Genomic DNA, 20,450 nt, shown 5'->3' with positions numbered 1-20,450 from the left:
ATCATAGCCTTATGAATCTTTTAAAAACCAATAGCTAATTATTCAAAACCTTTTCAAAGAAACAATATTTAATCTTTCAGAAATCCAAAACCTTTCTTTTCTTATAAGAAAATCTTAATCATAAACCAACCACGCAATCAATCAACACAATCATTAATTCAGCACCAAAGCTCATTCTCAAAAGTAGCACACTAGGACAAACAGGCAAAACAGACAAGGAAAGCATATGTTTAGGTAGCAGTTACAACAAATAGTTCAGATAGCAGTTAAAAATATTTTAACAATTAGGCAAACCAAAACAAACTCAAACCCAAGCAAAGCATACAAATGCATATGATGCATGCCTATCCTATGGCTAATAAGCTCATCTGTCGGTTATACAGTGATGACTTGCATCATTTACCTCTTTTTCTTATTCAAAAAGACCATAAAAGGGGCATAATCTCATTGAATCAATGCAAATCCATGCATCAAAGGATATATATTATGGTACATGGTTTTGAAATGGGTTTGTGTTGAATTTCAAGTGAAAAGAGCACCAAAAGGGGAAGGAAACAACAAATAAGGCTGGGCGTGTGAAGCTGGGCATGCCACTTGGAACAAACGCCATGAAATTGTATGGGTGTGGCACGCCAGTTGCATTTCCAAAGAGGAGTGCTTAAAGCATTAACAAGGGCATGGCACGCCAAGGGTCGGGCGTGGCACGCCAGTTATATTTTCAAGAGAGTAAGATTTAAGCCCACAAAAGGGGCGTGACACGCCAGGCTGGGCATGGCACGCCAACCCCATCATACGCTAGTTCACCAATCCTGAAGGGGACGAACACTTGGGCGTGCCACTTGGTATCGAAGGCGTGGCACGCCAACTCTAACCCAACACTTGGGCGTGCCACTTGAGGACCTAGGTGTGGCACGCCAAGTTTGTTGGAGCACACCAATAAGGGGTGTGCCACTTGAACACCTAGACATGGCACGCCAGTTAAAGTTTCTAGAGAAGAAGGTGAAGGTCCAACACTATGGGTGTGCCACTTGGTATCGAAGGCTTGGCACGCCTACCATCATCCTCACTTAGGCGTGCCACTTGGGTCCCAAGCGTGGCTCGCCAATGCTAAGAAGGCCAAGTACCAAAGCTGGGCGTGCCACTTGAGGTCGAAGGCGTGGCACGCCAGCACCAATCACTAACTCGGGCGTGCCACTTGGGTTCGAAGGCATGGCACGCCAACTCAAGCAACCAAGAAGAAGAAGACTGGGCGTGCCACTTGAATGCTGGGCATGGCACGCCATCCACTGAAACAAGGAACCACACAAAGGGCGTGGCACACCACCTGCTGGGCGTGGCACGCTAGTTATGATTCCCAGAGACAAAGGTACAGCATACACCTAGGCGTGGCACGCCACATGCTGGGTGTGGCACGCCAGTATAAAATTTTAGAGAGGATGGATGAAGAGCACACAATGGGCGTGCCACGCCAGTTCAAAGTTCCAGAGAAAAGGAGCAAGAAAGAAGAGCCTAGGCGTGCCACTTGAGTTCAAAGGCGTGGCACGCCAGGCTAACCAAGGCTCTAAGAAGACCTTGGGCGTGCCACTTGGGCTCGAAGGCGTGGCACGCCAGGCTAACCAAGGCTCTAAGAAGACCCTAGGCATGTCACTTGGGCTCGAAGGTGTGGCACGCCAGGGATGCCAATACATGGGGCGTGCCACTTGAAGAGCTGGGCGTGCCGCGCCAAGCCAAATTCAATTGCTAGGCGTGGCACACCACTTAAACGCCAACCACACGCCAAGGCTGAGGGTCACGTTTATTGAGTTTTCTTTTTCCCTTCAAATCTAATTTTCTTTTCTCTTTTGTATTTTCTTAATTCTAGTGATAGGAGTAGTATAAATAACCCCTAGAAGTACTGCCAAGAGGATTTGGATTGGGTTGGCATTGGCAAGTTTAGTTTTAGTTTTACTTTACACTTCATCTCTTCTATCTCTTGTGCTTTTCTCTAAGCTATGAGTAGCTAAACTCCCTCTCATTGGGAGAGGGAGCTCTGTTGTACTTGATGGATTAATGATAGTGAATTTCTTCTTCTCTTCATCTTCTCTTTGATTTGCTAGAAAGAATTTCGTTCTTCATGCTAGTGTTCAATCATCTTGGGAAAGAGGTTGAATGCAAAATGGATTTCATGGGAACCTTGGAAAAGGAATCATGAAACCATGCTTGAAATCCGTTCTCACACTTGAGTAGAATTTGAGTTTTGGGATTGGATATGGTGACATATAATCTACCCATTATTTGGATCTATGATGATGTGTGGTATAATCAGGAACCAAGCATATCTCTCTTCACGAGCAACTAGACCAAGGAATTGGCTGATTATCAAGATTTGAGAGACTGAGTTACCAAGGGATTGGGACTCAATCAATCATGATTGCCAAGAGGGCAATGAGTTGCATGATTGAAGATGAGATGAGCTGAATTTAATCCAAAGAGAGCAACATCTCCCAATCCCAATGAATTTCCCCTATTCTTATCTTCCACATTCTTTATAGCTTTCTTTTACATTCTGTTAATTCCCTACTCCCATTTACAATTCAGTCATTTACATTTCTGTTCTTTACACTCTTGCCATCTATATTTCTGCATTTTATTGCTTCCCTTTACTTTCATGTCCTTTACAATTCTGAAATTTAATTTTCAGTAATCAATACTCTACTCTAATCAGCTTAACTAATTAACTCATTAACTAAAACTGCTCGATCAATCAATCTCTATGGATACGATCTCACTCCACTGTGGGTTATTACTTGACGACAATTTGGTGTGTTTTTCAAAGAATGGATTCATTATATTATGTGGGTAGTGAAATCCAGTAATCATACAGCCAACCCGACAAGTCCGGTTTGCTAAACCATTGGACTGTACCCCGACGCGCATCCTCATGAGTCTATGCATAGCTTTTTCTCACATATATATATATATATATATATATATATATATATATATATATATATATATATCAAATTGCTCAATGGGGGTACCATTTCCAGGAATTTATAAGTGCCCGATCACCCTTACGTCATAGGGTCAACAGAGTATCAAGTCTCAACTTGAAGTAAGTAGTGGCAAGCCACTGCGTCTACTCAGGGAAACTCGTGTCTCAGATAATTCAAATTTATAAGCCATATGAATAATTCATTCAACATTCATCAATATCTAAGTCATTCTCAATATCATCATTATTCGTCAATCCATATCTCATCTCCAAATTCATTTCAAAATCAAATCTCAAAGTCAATCCTCATAATCCTTCTTTCCTTTCTGTTAATCAACAACCCCAATTCAAAACATAATTCTTTCGTTGATGAATAAATCAATCTTAAAACATATAATGTTTAAAACCAAATATTTTTAAATAATTACTTCAAATGAAACTTCCAATTTTATAAAATTTCGGCAGCATCTCATCTAAAACTTGGATTCTGCCACCCTTTTTGGGTCCCAACCAAACCAAACCAAACGCCTGTTAATCATTCAAATCACTTCCAATTACCGTTATAACAACAACAACACTCAACCCAAGGAAATTACAAAATCCAAAATTCAATCAACCAATCCTATAAATCGCAATTTAAACCAACTTCAATCAACAGCATCAATCAATAATTAAGAATTCTCGGTCTTTTCAAACAGTTTCAAACTAAACCATTCCTCAAACCCTTTTCAAATCATTTCCAAAATAGAAAATCATTCTCAATAAACAAACCATTTTCAAATATCAAGCCCTTTCCAAATTTGTTTTAAAATCAAATCGTTTCCAAAATTAAACTAAATGCCAATATTAAATCTCTTCCAATAATTCAAAGAAAACCACTTTAACAACATCAGTCAACCAATCAGAATATTCAACTTTCTCAATCGATCAATCAATTAATCGAACTAATAATCTCATTCATCCAAAGCAACTCAATTCAATTCATAAGACTTACAAAATCACAAAAATGTATTTTACGCATTAATATCAATTTATAACAACTCTAGAAAGTAAAACAAGTTTAAGAAAAGCGCCCCTACCTCAGTTAGTCGAACCCGTTGAATTTAAACGTGATGATCCCTTCTTTGTTGTTTTCAGCAGTGGCAGCAACTCTAATAGCTTGTTAGTACCATTAATACTATCACCTATGATAATTCCATCAGCAAATAGGGAAGGCAGAGCAGCAGTGTTAAACAGAAACATAGGTTTTTCTTGCTCAGAACAGAAAAAGACTAAGAAACAAAATGGAAGTAGAGTAAGGATTAAAGCTTACAGGTTCAAGAATAAGAGAATCAAAACCAGAAGAAGAAGGTTGGTGCTATCTTCGACTCTGATGGCGGTGCATGACTCACCGGCGACCGTGGCAGCACGGCAAGGATGGTGGCTCCTTTGGCTCACCCGGCCTTGTCTCCCTCTCTCCTCGCGTCGTTCTTTTCTCTACGGTGGAATCTAGCAGGGACTGCCAACGGTGGAAACCCCTTCTCCGGCGTCACTCTCGCTTGCTTTCCCCTTTTCTAGCGATGGCGACGACCTTCAACAACAACAGCGGCAGCAAATCGACGGCGATTGAGGCATGACAGTAATGGCTCAACCCTTTTCCATGACGGTCCTGCCCTCCAACAGCAGCAACTGATACAAACTCCCTCTCTTTTCCCAATCCCCCTCTTTGTGGCAACCTAGCGACGGCGACCATGAAGGCTGGAAGACGAAGCAACTCGGCGATGGCGGTGCTGGCGCGGACCCTCGACGGCAGCGGCTTGGCGGCAAGCTGACGCGGCCTCCCCCTCTCTTCTGTTCTTGCTCGCGTCCTCCCCTCTCTTTGGCGCCGCTCTCTCTCGGCCTCCCTCCTGCGGCGACACGATGGCGCGGCGGCAATGACGCCCGCCAGCGCCGTCCTCCCTCTTTCCTTCTCCTCTTCGCAACCTCTCCTCTCTCTCTTCACCGTTTATGTGTATGTGTGGGTTTTCTTTTTTGTGTGATCAAGGGAGAAAGGGTAAAAGTGGGTGAATGGCGGCTGTGGTGAGTGGCGGTAAGGTGTGTGTGAGTGAGGATGAAGGTAATAAAGTTAGGGTTAGGTTAGCGCTAATGGGTTCTAATTTGGGGGTTTAGGGTTAATAGATTAGGGTAATTTTAATAAAATTAGGGATATAAAATATTAATTAAAAATTTAATTTAATCTATAAAAAATATTTTGAAAATGTTATTTGATTATTAATTTACTAATCAACTTTTAATCAAATATTTTAATTTAAAATCAAATATAATATAATTAATTTTTTTGTTTATAAAATTAAAGTATTAAATTTTAGAATCTCTATTATTTAACTAAATTATATAAAACTTTTATTCTTTTGCAACTGTTAAGCTGTATAATTTAAATATATAAAATTATTCAATAATTATAAAATTAAATAAAATTTTTAATTTAATTATCAAAATTCGATTTAATTACTTTTAATAAAATAATTTCTAAAAATAAAGTCTTTAATGAGTAAATAAATTAAAATTAAGTCATAATAATATTTTCGAAAATCATGGATCTTACATAAATTATAAAATTAATGATGATTTAAATTTTCATTTTCTTTAAATTATTTTGCCAATTACCTCAGTGAACTTGACTTTGATAAATAGCACAATAAGACGGACTTGTTTGGGTAAGCTTCTAAAAAAGATTTTTTTTCGAGTTATCTTTTTTTAAAAGATCTTATGAAAAAGTAAATGTAATTTTATGTTTAGATATCTCATGCAAAAAGATCTTTTTATCTATCAATTATGTTTGGATATAATAATATAAAAGTAGTTTTTGTTTATTTATTATATGAAAAACATATTTTTAAAAAAAAAGATCTTTTAAAAAAAATGTAAATTAGAGCTTCTCAAAAATATATTTTTTTAATTTTTCTAGTACTTTTAGTTGAAATTTGTCAAATACACTAAACAATAAAAAGATGTTTTTTTTCATTGAAAAAATATTTTTTTATCAAAATAATCGAAACAAATGAATAGTAAATATTTGGACAAATGCCATTTAGCTTGGAAACTTAGTGTGTGTTTGGATTAGAGTTTGCAAACAAAAATTTGTATAAAATTGATTTTACGAACTTGATTTTGATAAAAAATTAGTTGGTATTAATGTGATTTATGTTTGGTAATTTTGTATCAAAATAGATTATAATAAAATAAATGTTGTTTGGATTACATCATTCAAAAATATATTATTTTAACACTCTTTGACTATAATTTCTTTTGAAAAGAACTTAAATTTATGTGTTAAAATTTAAGTACTCTTTTAGTTATAATTTGTTAGTATTTTTCTTTAGTACTCTTTTTGTATTTAATTATATGTTTCTAATAAAATTTATATTATAAAAATTAACAATAATAAATAAAATATATACTAATTTAAGAACATATAGTAAAAAATATACAAAATCAAATAAAAAATAAAATTCCATAAAAAAATACATATTAATAAAAATAATTAAAAAAATTATACAAATAATGAATATTAAACATTCTATTAAAAAAATATAATAATATACATAAGTGAACATAAAAAAATATTTAAATAAAAATATTTATACTATTAACAAGAAAAATAAATAAAAAATTGTAAAAATTAAAACTTAACAAAGAGTACTGATAATAATATTAAAAAAATGTTTGTAAAGTATAGCCATCCAAAAAACATTCAACAATTCTGATGATTGTTTTGGTATCTTTTATTGAAAATGAGATTGTACGGCAAAATTGATAGAATATTAATTAATTTTTTAATTTACCAAGTGAACGCTAAACATAAAAGTTACAATTTGTTACTTTTGGTGAATAACAATTTAAACTTACAATCATGTTCCCATTTAGAAAAAAAAAAAAGGTTAGCCAAACAAAAATTACATAGTTCAAGAAGATTGAACGTGCTTCTTGTATTTTCAACGTGTTTACCATAAACACATCTTCCGTTGTTGACCAAAAGTTGACAAGTTTGGAACTTGATTTAACCAAGAACATGATCAACGACGGAACAAAAACTGCACAAAGTCATGGTACATACAGGCTCACACAAGTTTTTTACTAAAGGATTAGGCATATCCAAATCTTGCAAGTTTTCTATGTGCAGATATTGTACTGCAAACTTGACTGGGCAGGAGATGTTCAAATATGTTATCCCCTAACATAGCCAACTCTTTTTTCTCCTTCTTTGCGAATGAAATAATATAATATCAGCAAATGAAAATTTTAAAAAATTCACCTCACAAACAGATCACTTATTGAAGCCATAATTTGTCATCCATTAATTAGAACAAAGTGAACTGAAACACCTGAACTTCCCACATTTGACCAGTAATAATTTTTTCCCGATTTTTAATGAGTGACTACAAAGAAAGGAGGCATATCTATCTGAAGTGATAAGTTGCAAGAAAACACAAGACCTTATATTGACACAAACTTCAATTGCATCAGAGCATGTCAAAATTATCATAATTTGAAAACGAACTAGGGAATAAAACTCGACATATTAGGGAAATAAGCAAACTATATCATACCTTCTGTTCTCTATCTTAGGAGCGATCTGTCATCATTGTCCAAGGGAGATCCCCATGTCCAGCACGAGATGCCACAGATGATACAAATCCTCCATAGCAACAGCATTAGATGTCTCAACTAGAATGTAAGGTGCAATATGGCAATTAACATATTACATATTCAAAATGGTCAAGAAAAGTAGATATGTCAATTACTTGTATCAATTAGTAGTGTAACAAAATCAGACAGGCCATACTTGCCATCAAATCATTTTTGAACAATTCTTTCTTTCAAAAATAAATAAAGAGTACTGGTTAAGTAAAACCATGGTCTTTCTACAAAATAATGATATAAGGCTTTTCTTTAGGCCTCTAATCTCTTTGACTCATGGTAGTAGTAGTAGTAGTAGTAGTAGTAGTACTGATCCTTCTCAAGACTTGCTGGATTTCATGCAGTGCTTCACAATCTCTTCTTGTGGAGGCAAGCTCCCCTTCACACCGAGCAAGCTCCTTTTTCATTTCTGCTACCTTACCCTCAGCTTTCTTTCTGGCGCTTCTCTCCTCATTCAGCTCAGATTCAAGTTGGGAGACCCGTTTCTGAATCACTTCCATGCCTTGCAGAAATAGTCCCTGCAGAAAGCTACCAAGATCCACGTGTCCCATGCTGTGGCTGATGAGACCATTGGAATCCAATGCGTGACCCTGGACGCAGGAGGGAAGCCCTGCTCCATCCCCTTCAAAACCACACAAATGACCCGTCTCTTCCATATCTGAATTGACCACCGGCGGAGGCGGAGGCGGAGTAGAAGTAGGACTATTCTCCACCAACACCCTTTGATTTTTCCTCTGCTCAGGGGTAGATGTGACAAACTGCTTCCTCTTTTCAACTCCCCCTGTCACTTCAACTACCTGTTTTGATCTTCTTCCATTTGAGTTAGGGGCATCTGCAACAAACAGCACTTAGACCATATGGTAGCCAAGCAGATAAAGTTATAATCACAGTTCGAAACGGAAATATTTAAATGCGCTTACGCAAAGGGCTTATTTTGAGAGGCGCATTGGTGTTAAGGGGAAAGTAAAAGGCACATTGGAATGGTTCTTTCAATCTTTGGAGTTTATCAACCAAGTCTTTCTCCGAAGGAGACAAGCTTGAAGATTGAGGTGGTTTGGGAGACTGTATCATCCGAGTCCAGTACAGTGGAAACTTTGGCTTCTTGTTTTCACCCACGAAGAAGGGAAGTGCTGAGCCCCTTCTACCTTCAACTCGGAAGAACTGGTTCGAGAAGTTAGCGTACCACTTGTCGAAAACAAGGATTTTGGTTTGTCCTTCATGCGCACGAATGGAAACCCAACTCATCTTTTCCTTCTCTTTAACTACCTGAAAGAAGTAGAAGAAAGCGGCAACACTGGGAGCAAGACGAAAGGATTGACAGAGATTCTCGAAGCTTATGACAAAGGCCCAAGCTTCGGGGTGAAGTTGAGTGGGAGCGACATTGATGGCGTTTAGGATTTGAAGTTGGAAATCGGAGAAAGGAAGTCTGAGGCCGAAGTGGGTGAAGATGATCTCATAGAGGTAGAAGAAATCATCGTTATGATCATGGAGATGAAGGGTTGAGAAACAAACGCGCTCAGAGGGAGTGCAAGGTAGAAATGAAACAGTAGAGGAATCAAGTGTGGGTTGAAGGAAGTTGAAAGGGTTGAGGTTGGGAGGATTGGTGATGGAGGACTGTGTGTTTAAGACTTGAGGGTCCACCCAGTCCCAGTTAGTACCAAATTTTTCTGTGGAGTTTGATTTCATCTTCCAATTAATGAAACCCACTCTCACTCTCACTCTCACCTTAGGGTTAAAGAGAAGAGGAATAGCCAATACTCTTTATATCAATTACCTTAAAGAACACGCCTCTGAAGCAAACAGGAGGGAAATGCCTTTTCCACCTCTCATTAATGAATTTATTAGTTGAATCCCAGTAAAAATGCAAAGGTTTCACTCTATTAAAAAAATTGACTATAATAATTTTTATTGGGATTAAAAAAATCAGAAAAAACATTTATTATGCAAACTAAAAATAAACAATGACACATATTTTTGCTATTTTCAATCCTTTTTCCTTTGCATATTTGGCATGCTATTTGGTAGAAAAGAGTGATAAGTTGTATTCCAAGAGTTGTATAATTAACTTTTTGGAGAAAGAAAAAGTGGGACCAAATGAGGAGTTTTTTAATTTTGATATGGGGATGGCGTTGGTGATGTGCGGCGTTATGGGGTTTGGGGTGTTTGACGGAGTTGTGACGGCGCATGTAAAGAAATCGGTGGCACCGATTGGGGGGAAGGAAAACGGTGGCACCGATTTGTGGGAGAGGGAGGTGCCGAAATCGGTGGCACCGATTGGTGGCCCGTTGCCACATGTCCCGCATGCAGGTGGCTCCCGCGGTGCACCCCGTGACCTTATCCCCCTATACCCCCCTCTCTCTCTTTCACTCTCCAACACTCTCTCTTTCACTCTCAACTTTCCCTTTCTTCTTCCTCTCAACCCCACACAACCCCCATTGTTGGACCACCACCAGATCAGCGAAAGAGGAAAAAAAATGCCAAAAAAAAGGAAAACTAAGGAAGTAAATCAACCGGAGCTTCATATTGTTAATTATCTTGGAGATCCAAATCATGTAAGTTTTTTTTTCATAATTTTATTTAATGATAATGATAGTGATAATTTTAGATTTTATTATAAGTAGAAATTAGAAATTAAACATATATGTATGTATTTTATTATTAGGTGGTTAGAAATAGAAATAAAAATAGGAATAAACCTTGTATGTATGTATGTATGTATGGAGATGAGATGAATGTTTGTTTGTTGAGATGAATGTTTGTGGCTGTTTTGTTTGTAATGGTGATGAAGATGAAGGTCTCTGGATCTCTGGGTAGTGTATTTTAATGTAAGAAAAAGGAAAAAAATATTTGAAAAAATAGTACAGTAAAAAAAAAAAAGAAAAGAAAATCTGTACCTAATAAATTGAAATAGGGAGATATTAATATATTGTTGTTGTTACTGTCAGTATTAGTAATCGAATTTAATTAACTGTAACGATTAATAATGAAAATTTTATTAGTTAATTTATTTATGATCGTTAATTATTATGATTAATAATAGAATTAGTATATATACTGTTAGAATAATAGTAATAATAATAAAAAACTAGTATGTTGTTTGGTTTGGTTTATATAAATGATAATAATAATAATAATAATAATAATAATAATAATAATAATAATAATAATAATAATAATAATAATAATAATAATAATAATAATAGAGAAAAATTAGTGTGAATAATATAGTTGTGTTATTGAATAATATAGTTTTAATGGACATGTTAAAGTATACTTGTGTTATTGAATAATATAGTTGTGTTATATTTGTTCTTATACTGGAAAATGTGGTATTGTAGGCTTCAAGGATGTTGGAGTGTGATCATTTACACCCGCCGGATCCATATAACCAAATTGTTGAGGCACAGTTACGCGAGACTGGATTTTATTATGTATCCCAAATTGGAGTTATTAAAGGCCAGTCAGCAATGATTACTGCTCTGATTGAGAGATGGCGGCCCGAGACTCATACATTCCATTTTCCGGTTGGTGAGTGTGCAGTGACCTTGGAGGATGTGGCGGTAATTCTCGGTCTGCCAACAAATGGTCTTCCGGTTACAGGTCCGACCATGAGTAGCTTTGAGGCATTGGAAGCCGAGTGCTTGCACCACTTTGGAGTTGCACCCAGAAAAAATGAATGTAGAGGGAGCTTTATAAAATTAACGTGGTTTAGGGGTGTGAGAGATCGTATAGTGTTGAATGATGTTGTTAGCATGCAGATGTATGTAAAGTGTCACATAATGTTGTTATTTGGGAAAGTTATATTTACAGATAAGTCGGGTGCAGGGGTGCACTGGAAATTTTTACCCTTGCTCCGCAACTTCGGCCAAATCATACAGTTTAGTTGGGGTTCGGCATGCCTGGCACACTTGTATAGATCATTGTGCAGGGCAACTCGTGTCGACTGCAAGGAGATGGACGGTCCACTGACACTGTTGGTAAGTTGGGCTTGGATCCGGCTACCATTTCTAGCGCCGATTCCTGGCAATCCCCGAGCTTTTCCAATTGCAAACATGTAATCTTGATTAAAGTATGCGTTGAAGTAATTGATTTAAATTGTATTTTGTTTATGGTAATTTAAGTTAGGAAATGGATTGTCCGTCTGCAGGTGGCATAACTGGGACCGTCAAAACTATGCCTACCGATATAAAACGCTTGCCCAATACAGGAGGTTGTTGGATGATCTAGAAGAAGGACAGGTATTGTGTAAAATACAAGTACCTTATGTAAATTCTTAAGTGAAGTAATTGTTGTGTAATCATCTTACTGGGAGAAGTGTCTAGTTTCTTTGGCAGGCTTATGGCATTGGATACATCGAGCCAGACGTAATTCCCTTAGCCATCCATCATAATTCTGTGGTGTGGAGTGCCACAGTGCCACTTATATCTTTTGAATGCATCGAGTGGCATGCTACTGATAGAGTCAGGAGGCAATTTGGATTGACACAGGGTGTTCCTAGTGAAGTGCAGGATCTAGGTGCATCACATGGGGAAGTTCTAACAGGGCCTAAGAATCAAGACTGGGCCAATACCCACTCGCGTTGGGTGATGCAATGGACCAATCGATATAGTCACATTCTATCTGAAGACTTGGAGCATTTACATTATCCGTTAGAAATTTACATGCAGTGGTACCGAGAGGCATATGGTGACCACTTGCAATTGTCAAACCTTGTTTTTGAAGAGAATCCAGAAGGTCCTCCACCACCACCACCACCACCGGCACCAGAACCGGAACCGGAACCGGTGGCCGTACCTCCACCACCACCGCCACCGGTGCCGCCACATCAGGGGGTTGAGTATTTTGCACCATATGTTCCTTACACGCATCCGTCTGATTATTACTCAGCGTCAGTCCCGTCACACCATCAGTTTTGGGGTGGTCCACATTCTGAGTATGGAGAGCAACCTTCATTCAGTCAGCTACTTGGTTTGATGGCATCGGGGTCGCACCAGTCACATTCAGGTAATTATATTGACATCCCCACCGACCATCAAGCACATTTTGGTGGAGTTACTCCAGCTAGGAGGTCATTGGATTTGGGATATCTAGGTCGCACTTCATCTGATAATTCTGGTGCCAGAATGTCTGTTGACTCGAGCAGAAGTAATGAAGCCACGGGAGGGATCATACAAAGTGGAAATCCTAGACGTATTCCGATGACTATGATTCATGAGAGTCATAGAGCAGTTCATCAGGATGAGGTTGAGGATGAGTCTGAGGATGAGTCTGAGGATGAGGGTGATGATGAGGATGAGTCTGAGGATGAGGGGAATGACGCTGATGAGTCTGAGGATGAGGGTGGTGATGAGGATGACGACCCTGCTGACGAGGATACAGCACCTAGTGCAGGTAAAACATAATGTTAGTCATTATTTGTATTTATATTTGTAATTGTATTTGTATTTATATTTGTATTTGTTTTTGTATTCATATTTGTATTTGTTTTTATATTTGTATGCATCGTGAACTTGTACTTATATTTACATTTATATTTATGTTTGTATTTGTATTTGTTGTGTTTACATAGGTACGGCCACAAGTGAAAAAGGTAAAGGTTACAACCTTCGAGCTGATCCTCCACGTCGGAGTGCAAATCGGTATACACCATCCGCTTTTAAAAGGATTGCAAAGAAGTGCAGAAAGATATACAAAGATATCAAGTGGGCACCGAGGAAGTGAAGTTGTAACTAGTTAATTATTGACAATGTTACCTACGTTCTTACTACTATTTAAGAGATAATGTGTACTATTGACTCGTTGAGTATGTTAACTAGGTTAATATTGTTAAGTAGCTTGTTATTGTTGACTATGTTTATTTGGTTATTGGTATCTACTTATTGGATTTGTGGACTACATTGTTATTGTTATTGTATTTTAAATTTTATTTTGTAGAAATAATTATTTTTTTTATATTTTATATTTTGAAACTTGACAATATAATGAAAATGTCTTTTTTTTATATGTTGTTAAACAATAATTTAAAACTCAGCTTTTATAAAATTAGCTCTAGAAGATATTTATAGTTAAAAATGTTCATTCAATTAGTTTAGTTATTATGAAAAAAACTAAAACTAATTTTAAAAGAAGAAACAGAATTAAATAAATAATATGGTAATTATAGTTAAATATGTTCTTTTTAATACTTCAACGAATTAAATTATCAATAATAATAATAATAATAATAATAATAATAATAATAATAATAATAATAATAATAACAACGTTCAATAAAATTGTCAGAAATAATTCTACAAGAAATTCAAAATTAAAATTATTTTTGTATTTAATATAGCTTAACTTAGTGTGATAACTAGAAATTAAGTATAATTATTTTTTATTCTTCTACTACTAGTCGGTTGGACCTGCACTCGGTCTACCACTTTGACGACATCTACTGCGACTATGGCCCTCTGCACCGCATTGCTTGCATCGCCTCGGGCGACGCAACATACGGGTGTCCATCTCATTCAAGAAGCGGGTCATCTTCGGCCGGCCCTTGGCAACCCGTCTTAGGAACGGGTTTCCAACGAATCTAGGTCCATGATAAGCAGGCCACGTTGCCGGATTTCCCAGTGGTCGAAACCTAGCCCTGTATACTCTTCGAATTTGGTCCATCTTGTAAACGTCATTAACGAACACTTTCCAATCCAACCTCTGATTTGCACAACACGCAAACACGTGCCTACACGGAATTCGGTCAATCTGGAATTCACCACAATCACACCGATAGTGGCGCAGGTCAACTGCATACTCAACCCCACTAGGCATCTCGCGTACTTCGAAGACTTCATTTTCTCTATCAAAACAGCTAACCTGTATGTTACCTGAAGCACGTTGATTTGCATTCAGCTTGGTTGTCACCATCTCAGAGAACATAAGTCCAGCACTGATTCGGGCTTCAGCCTCAGCTCTTTTCCTAGTGAACAACTCATTCAGCCTGTAAAATGTCGCCTTAACAAGTGTAGTGACTGGGAGATTGCGTGCACCCTTTAGGACGGAGTTGATACATTCCACAAGATTGGTGGTCATGTGACCCCATCGGTAACCACCATCAAATGCCAAAGCATATTGCTCACGAGGGATCCGATCAAGCCAATTGGTGTAAGCCTCACCCCGTTCCTTTAATCGTTCATAACGCATCTGGTACTCCCTGGTCGTCCTTGAATATCCTATGAAAAACATTCAGTCAGCTATGAACACCAGTCTATTTGATCATGCTTACAATAAATTAAAAGTTCATTGTATACAAACTTACCAATGTTGACGATAAGCTTCTGCAGGTAAGGTGCTTTGAACTTCCTCAAGAAGTTGGACTCAATATGCCTGATGCAAAACATATGGAAAGCTCTTGGAGGAGACCACGCCCCATTACTTCGTTCAATAGCTGACCTAATCGAATCATGTCGATCGGAGATTAGTCCGACACCATCACGGGTCACCACATGTTGACGCAGGTTGCTCAGAAAAAGTGCCATGCATCAGAAGTCTCTCCCTCCACTATGGCAAATGCAATAGGCATGATGTTGTTATTACCATCTTGTGACACTGCAACCAATAAACAACCCTTGTATTTTCCATACAAATGAGTCCCGTCCACCTGCACCACTGGCTTGCAGTGTCTGAAGGCCCTTATACAGGGGTAATAACTCCAGAAGACTCTATGTAGAACACGTATATCAGGAACCAAATCATCCCCCTGGTAAGCTGGCATTGTTTCAAAGTGAACCACTGCTGACGGCTCTTTGTGGCACATGGCCTCAAACCATATCGGCAAAGCTTCATACGATGCTTCCCAACTTCCGAAAATTGATTTGACCGCCTGCTGCTTTGCTAACCAAGCCTTGCGATAACTGATGGTGTAGTTAAACTTTGACTGGATATCAGCAATTACAGATTTTACCTTTATAGACGGGTCAACCTCTACCAACGGCTTTATTGCTTCCGCAACTGTCTTGGAATCCAGCTTCGAATGGTCTTGAGAAATAGTAGACCTGGTACAAGTATGACTTCCATTGTACCTCCTTATCTCCCAACAGTACTTCTTCTGCATTTTGGTTACCCGGATCAACCAGTCACAACCATTCCCATATTCTATACATTTGGCATAGAATGTCGTCGGTTCCGACTCATATACCCGATAGTCCACACCTCTCCGGATGGTATAATCTTTCATTGCCTTGATTACTGCCTCCCTTGAGCTGAATTCCATCCCCACTGTGAATTCACCATCCGCCACAACAGGAGGGGCTACATACATCAAAAGTAACAAATGCTTCATTATGTACTCAGTAAGAAGTCCTTCATTACAACTCAATGTTACGGTCTGCTTCAGATTGCTCAAACTCAATATATAACTCGATGCACGATATTCGGTGGCGATTTTCCATGTACATTGAAAACATTTCCTGCATACTCGCTTCGTCCATCACATACTTGGTTTGAAATTGAACAAACCCGCCAAACACAGGTAAAGGATACCTGTACAAAATACACGATATTCTCCTACATCTTTGCGTGCCTATCTTCTCACAAATCACACCTTTCAACTCCTCAAATGACAATGTGAATGGAATAACAACATCTAATGGATTTTCACACACGAATTGAACTCCCTCATATGTTTGTAATAAGATCTGCCCGTAGTAATAAATCTTCAATACAACTCTATCATCCATATCACTATCTATTCCCAGCCTCACAGAAATTTTTTTTACCCAAATGAAAGACAAGAATCAGAGAAGAGAAGAGAAGAGAAGAGAGGAGAAGAGTGCAAACGAGGAAGAAATGGGGCTTCTGTGATACCAACATCCGTTTTTGTGTTGGCTAATGGCAAATCGGAGGGACCGACCGCTCCACACCCAAATCGGTGGGACCGATTTCTGATCCCGGATTAAAAAAAATTTAGACCACACACAAATCGGTGGCACCGATTTCATACCCAACATCCTCCCCTTCCACAAATCGGTCCCACCGATTTTCTTCATCTCTCACACAAATCGGTACCACCGATTTCCCCTACCTCAAATCGGTGCCACCGATTTCTTCCCCCTAAATGCCAAAAACTCACCGCCGCCATACCAGTGTAAATAACCTATAATCATCATATTTCCGCATTACACACACCCTAACATCATATCTAAAAAAATTAGCCCCAAATGAGAGTGTTGTGCCAAAATTTATTATTAAGTTTTGTCGTCATTTATTCGGAAATTAATTTAGTTATGGAGTCAAAGTAGGTGCTGGACGGTGTTATGGAGGGGAGGAGAGCTTTACATGCGTATGATGTCAGTTCACATACAAATCGGACCGAGGGATTTGCCATAAACAAATCGGACCGAGAGACTTGCAGAAACCATGCGAACCGTCCAATTTGTGCAAGAGTTCTCCACGCGTCGCACGCCCATAGCTCCCCAGGACGGTACCCACTTTAACCCCACAAGTCTCCTTCGTGAACTCACTTTCCCCTTTCTTTCCCACCCACCGAGTTGCATGCCATCTTCCTCCTCCCTGAAACCTGAAAGCTTGCTGCTTCTCATCCATGGACTAGTGGAAAAAATTTGAAAATGTCCCATAAATCAAAACTAAGAAAGATTGATCGACCAAAGCTTCACATTGTAAAATATCTCAACTATTCTGATTATGTAAGTTAATTTGTTAATTTTTTTAATATTTCATAGTTCTAATTATTAGATGTAAAATTTAGTTAAAATTATTGTTGTTACAACTTGCACTGAGAATGACTGAGTTTATAATTTTATTGATAGAAATTTAGAAATAAATATATAAGAAAAATGTATATGCAGTTGATTGTTGTTTAAAATGATTTATAATATAATAGGTTAAAAATAAAACAGGCATTTTTTAAAAATTTTTGGAGTAATATTAGAAGTTATAGTTAAGTAGTTATGTGGTTGGTAAATATATTGGATTAGAAATAAAAAAATAGTTTTTTAGAATTTTTTTTTTAACAATAGTAGAAATTATAGTTAACTAGTTAAGAATAATAATTAATTTTAAAAATTTAGGAAGAAGAATTTGAATGATATTTAGATAAGTGTGTTTAAGTATAATTAATTCTTGTTTACAATTTTGTTCTAATATAATAGATCAGTGTTAAAAATGACTTGTTTATAAATTTTTGTAATAATATTATAAATTAGAGTTAAGTAGTTACTTGTTATAATTAGTTTTAACAATGTAGGATTATATATTTAAATAATAGTTAGGAATACATGTGCTTAAATATAATTAATGGAGTGTTGTGGAGAATTTTTTCAATATAGTAGATTAGTAATAAGAATGACTTGTTTTTAATTCTGTGTAATAATATTAGTAATAAAAATTAATTAATTAACTGTAATAATTTCATTCTTTAATTTTTGTGGAATCATTTTTTTGGAATAATGTTGATAGAAATATGTTATTTTAGGGGAGGTTTTAGTAATATAGTAAAATTATATGTTTTAATTAGATATTTTTATATTGTGTATGATAGTTGTGTAATAACAATCGTGATTTTGCTATGCGTGTGCAGGGTAAACGGATGTTAACATGTGATCACCCTGTCCCGCCGGATCGGTACAATGAGAGGGTGGAGGAGCATTTACGATCTACTGATTTTTACCATGTCGCCCAAATTGGGGTTGTTCAATGTCAGAAAGCACTGGTAAACGCTTTAGTGGAAAGGTGGCACCCGGACACACATACCTTTCACCTTCCGGTTGGTGAATGTGCCGTGACACGGGAAGACATGGCTATGATATTCGGTCTTCCAACCAACGGTCTTCCAGTTACAGGGATGACTTTGAGTAGTTTCGAAACCTTAGAGGCGGAGTGTCTAAACCAATTTGGGGTCGCACTCTTAAAGTCGCAGTGTTGAAGAAGCGGCATAAGACATACGTGGCTACGGGATTTAAAAGAACGGTTACAGTTGAGTGATGAAAATAGTATACAGGTGTACATCAAGTGCCACATCATGTTGTTGATTGGTACGATCTTGTTTGGAGACAAGACTAGGGCATCTGTGCACTGGAAGTTTCTACCTCTGCTCAGTGATTTTGCTAGTATTAGACAGTACAGCTGGGGATCAGCATGCCTGGCACACCTGTACAGGAGTTTATGCAGGGCATCACGTTTTGATTGTAAGGAAATAGATGGACCACTAACACTTCTACTATGTTGGGCTTGGATGCGGCTACCGTATCTAGCGCCAGTTCCTAGAGAACCTCGCAGTTTTCCGCTTGCAAACAGGTAACACTATCTTACATTTACATTTTATTTTCATATTTAGAATCCAATGGTGTTAATGAGATGCGTTATATTAGGTGGCGTAACTGGGAGCGTGGAGACCGAGTCTATAGATATCTTAAGCTTGCTCATTTTAGGAAGGCCTTCGATGATCTTCAGGAAGGCCAGGTGTGTTTGCACTACCGTTGTATTTGGGCCACGTCTAGTGATTTAGTTGTTTAGATTTTAATTATTTCTTTGCTTTATTGTTACCAGTTTTTGTGGGTTGCATATTCTGTTGATCGTGTTGATCCGAACATAATTCCCGCGGACGTCTACATGCACTCGGTGATTTGGAGTGCAACGGTCCCTTTGGTATCTTTTGAGTGTATTGAATGGCATGCCACCGACAGATTTAGACGACAGTTTGGTTTCGTTCAGGGAGTTCCTCATCAGGAATGGAGTCTAGACCGGGCACACGGGAAAGTGTTAATTGGTCCTAAGAATCAGAACTGGGCCACAGCCACGACTCATTCATTTTGGGTTATGCAGTAGACAAACAGGTACAATCACATTCTTACTGAGGACCCCATAGCTCCGCAGCAGCCATTAGACACTTATATGTACTGGTATCGTTCAAAGTATGGCCATCACTTGAATTTGTCGGATCTTGTGGTCCAAGAGGACGTTGAGGGTGACCAGGTTATGGATGATGAAAATGAAGAGCAACACCCACAGTCACCGGCCCCTCCACCTCTACCTCCACCTTCACCGCCAGAAGTGCAACCTCAAGAGACAAGCCAATATGTACCTCAGATACAGTTTCCTACGTCATTCCCGATACATCAGCCACAGTATGGCTCAAGAGAGGGAGGTTCTTTTAGCCAGTTGCTTGGGTTCATGGCCTCAGATGCCGGCCAAGCACAATATAGCCATCAGCCTGGGTTCATGTCGGGTAGGCATTCGTTAGACGTGAGGTATCCATTTTATACCTACTCGGGTGCTTCTGGAGGGTTTGTATCTGGTGATTCTAGTAGGAGTGAGGGCGGTCGAGGAGTCCTAAATAGTCAAAATTCGGAGCATGTTTCGATGACTCTGATTGATGAAAATGCTAACACTTTTGAGCATGAGACTGATGATTACTTAGTGGATGAGTCAGATGACGAGGAAGACGAGGAAGACGAGGAGGATGAGGAACAAGATGACGACATGGACCAAGATGAAGAATCTCGTAATGATGCAGGTACAACAACGCTTTACTTTCTTGTATGCTATGTTGGTTACGGTTGATTATACTATGTACTTCTTTGGTTTGATTGTTTTATGTTCATGTATGGCCTAGTGGGTACGATTGATCATACTATATACTTCCTTATTTTTTATTGTTTTATGTTCATGTATGGCCTGCCTGTTCCGGTTGATCATACTATATACTTCCTTGTTTTTGATTGTTTTATGTTCATGTATGGCCTGTTAGTTACGGTTGATCATACTATATACTTCTTTGGTTTGATTTTTTTACGTAGGT

The 20,450-nt window shown here is 38.0% G+C and overlaps 2 protein-coding genes across 2 annotated transcripts; both read right to left on the bottom strand.

The window, feature by feature from the left end:
• Positions 1-7,729: 7,729 nt before the first annotated feature.
• Positions 7,730-9,441, bottom strand: LOC112715698 (uncharacterized). The gene is made up of 2 exons (XM_025767498.3): positions 8,575-9,441; positions 7,730-8,486 (listed from the first exon to the last, which is right to left on the bottom strand). Exons 1-2 carry the CDS (start codon positions 9,338-9,340, stop codon positions 7,915-7,917), a joined length of 1,338 nt encoding a protein of 445 aa, XP_025623283.1. The 5' UTR covers positions 9,341-9,441; the 3' UTR covers positions 7,730-7,914.
• A 4,603-nt stretch (positions 9,442-14,044) lies between these two features.
• Positions 14,045-16,371, bottom strand: LOC112717644 (uncharacterized). The gene is made up of 4 exons (XM_025769619.1): positions 16,017-16,371; positions 15,169-15,943; positions 14,952-15,019; positions 14,045-14,865 (listed from the first exon to the last, which is right to left on the bottom strand). Exons 1-4 carry the CDS (start codon positions 16,369-16,371, stop codon positions 14,045-14,047), a joined length of 2,019 nt encoding a protein of 672 aa, XP_025625404.1.
• Positions 16,372-20,450: the final 4,079 nt, after the last annotated feature.

Source organism: Arachis hypogaea, chromosome 10, assembly GCF_003086295.3.
Source record: "Arachis hypogaea cultivar Tifrunner chromosome 10, arahy.Tifrunner.gnm2.J5K5, whole genome shotgun sequence".
Taxonomy (NCBI): domain Eukaryota; kingdom Viridiplantae; phylum Streptophyta; class Magnoliopsida; order Fabales; family Fabaceae; genus Arachis; species Arachis hypogaea.
This window is presented reverse-complemented; position numbering and strand designations above follow the sequence as displayed.

What these genes read in the sequence shown, in the direction of transcription:
- LOC112715698 (XM_025767498.3), bottom strand. Translation starts at nt 9,340, where the DNA reads ATGAAATCAAACTCCACAGAAAAATTTGGTACTAACTGGGACTGGGTG. An exon ending in TCTCAAAATAAGCCCTTTGC is followed by an intron (nt 8,487 to 8,574) that starts GTAAGCGCATTT and finishes TGTTTGTTGCAG; the next exon opens with ATGCCCCTAACTCAAATGGA.
- LOC112717644 (XM_025769619.1), bottom strand. Translation starts at nt 16,371, where the DNA reads ATGGATGATAGAGTTGTATTGAAGATTTATTACTACGGGCAGATCTTA. An exon ending in TGAGCAATCTGAAGCAGACC is followed by an intron (nt 15,944 to 16,016) that starts GTAACATTGAGT and finishes TGATGTATGTAG; the next exon opens with CCCCTCCTGTTGTGGCGGAT. An exon ending in GAAGCTTATCGTCAACATTG is followed by an intron (nt 14,866 to 14,951) that starts GTAAGTTTGTAT and finishes TGTTTTTCATAG; the next exon opens with GATATTCAAGGACGACCAGG.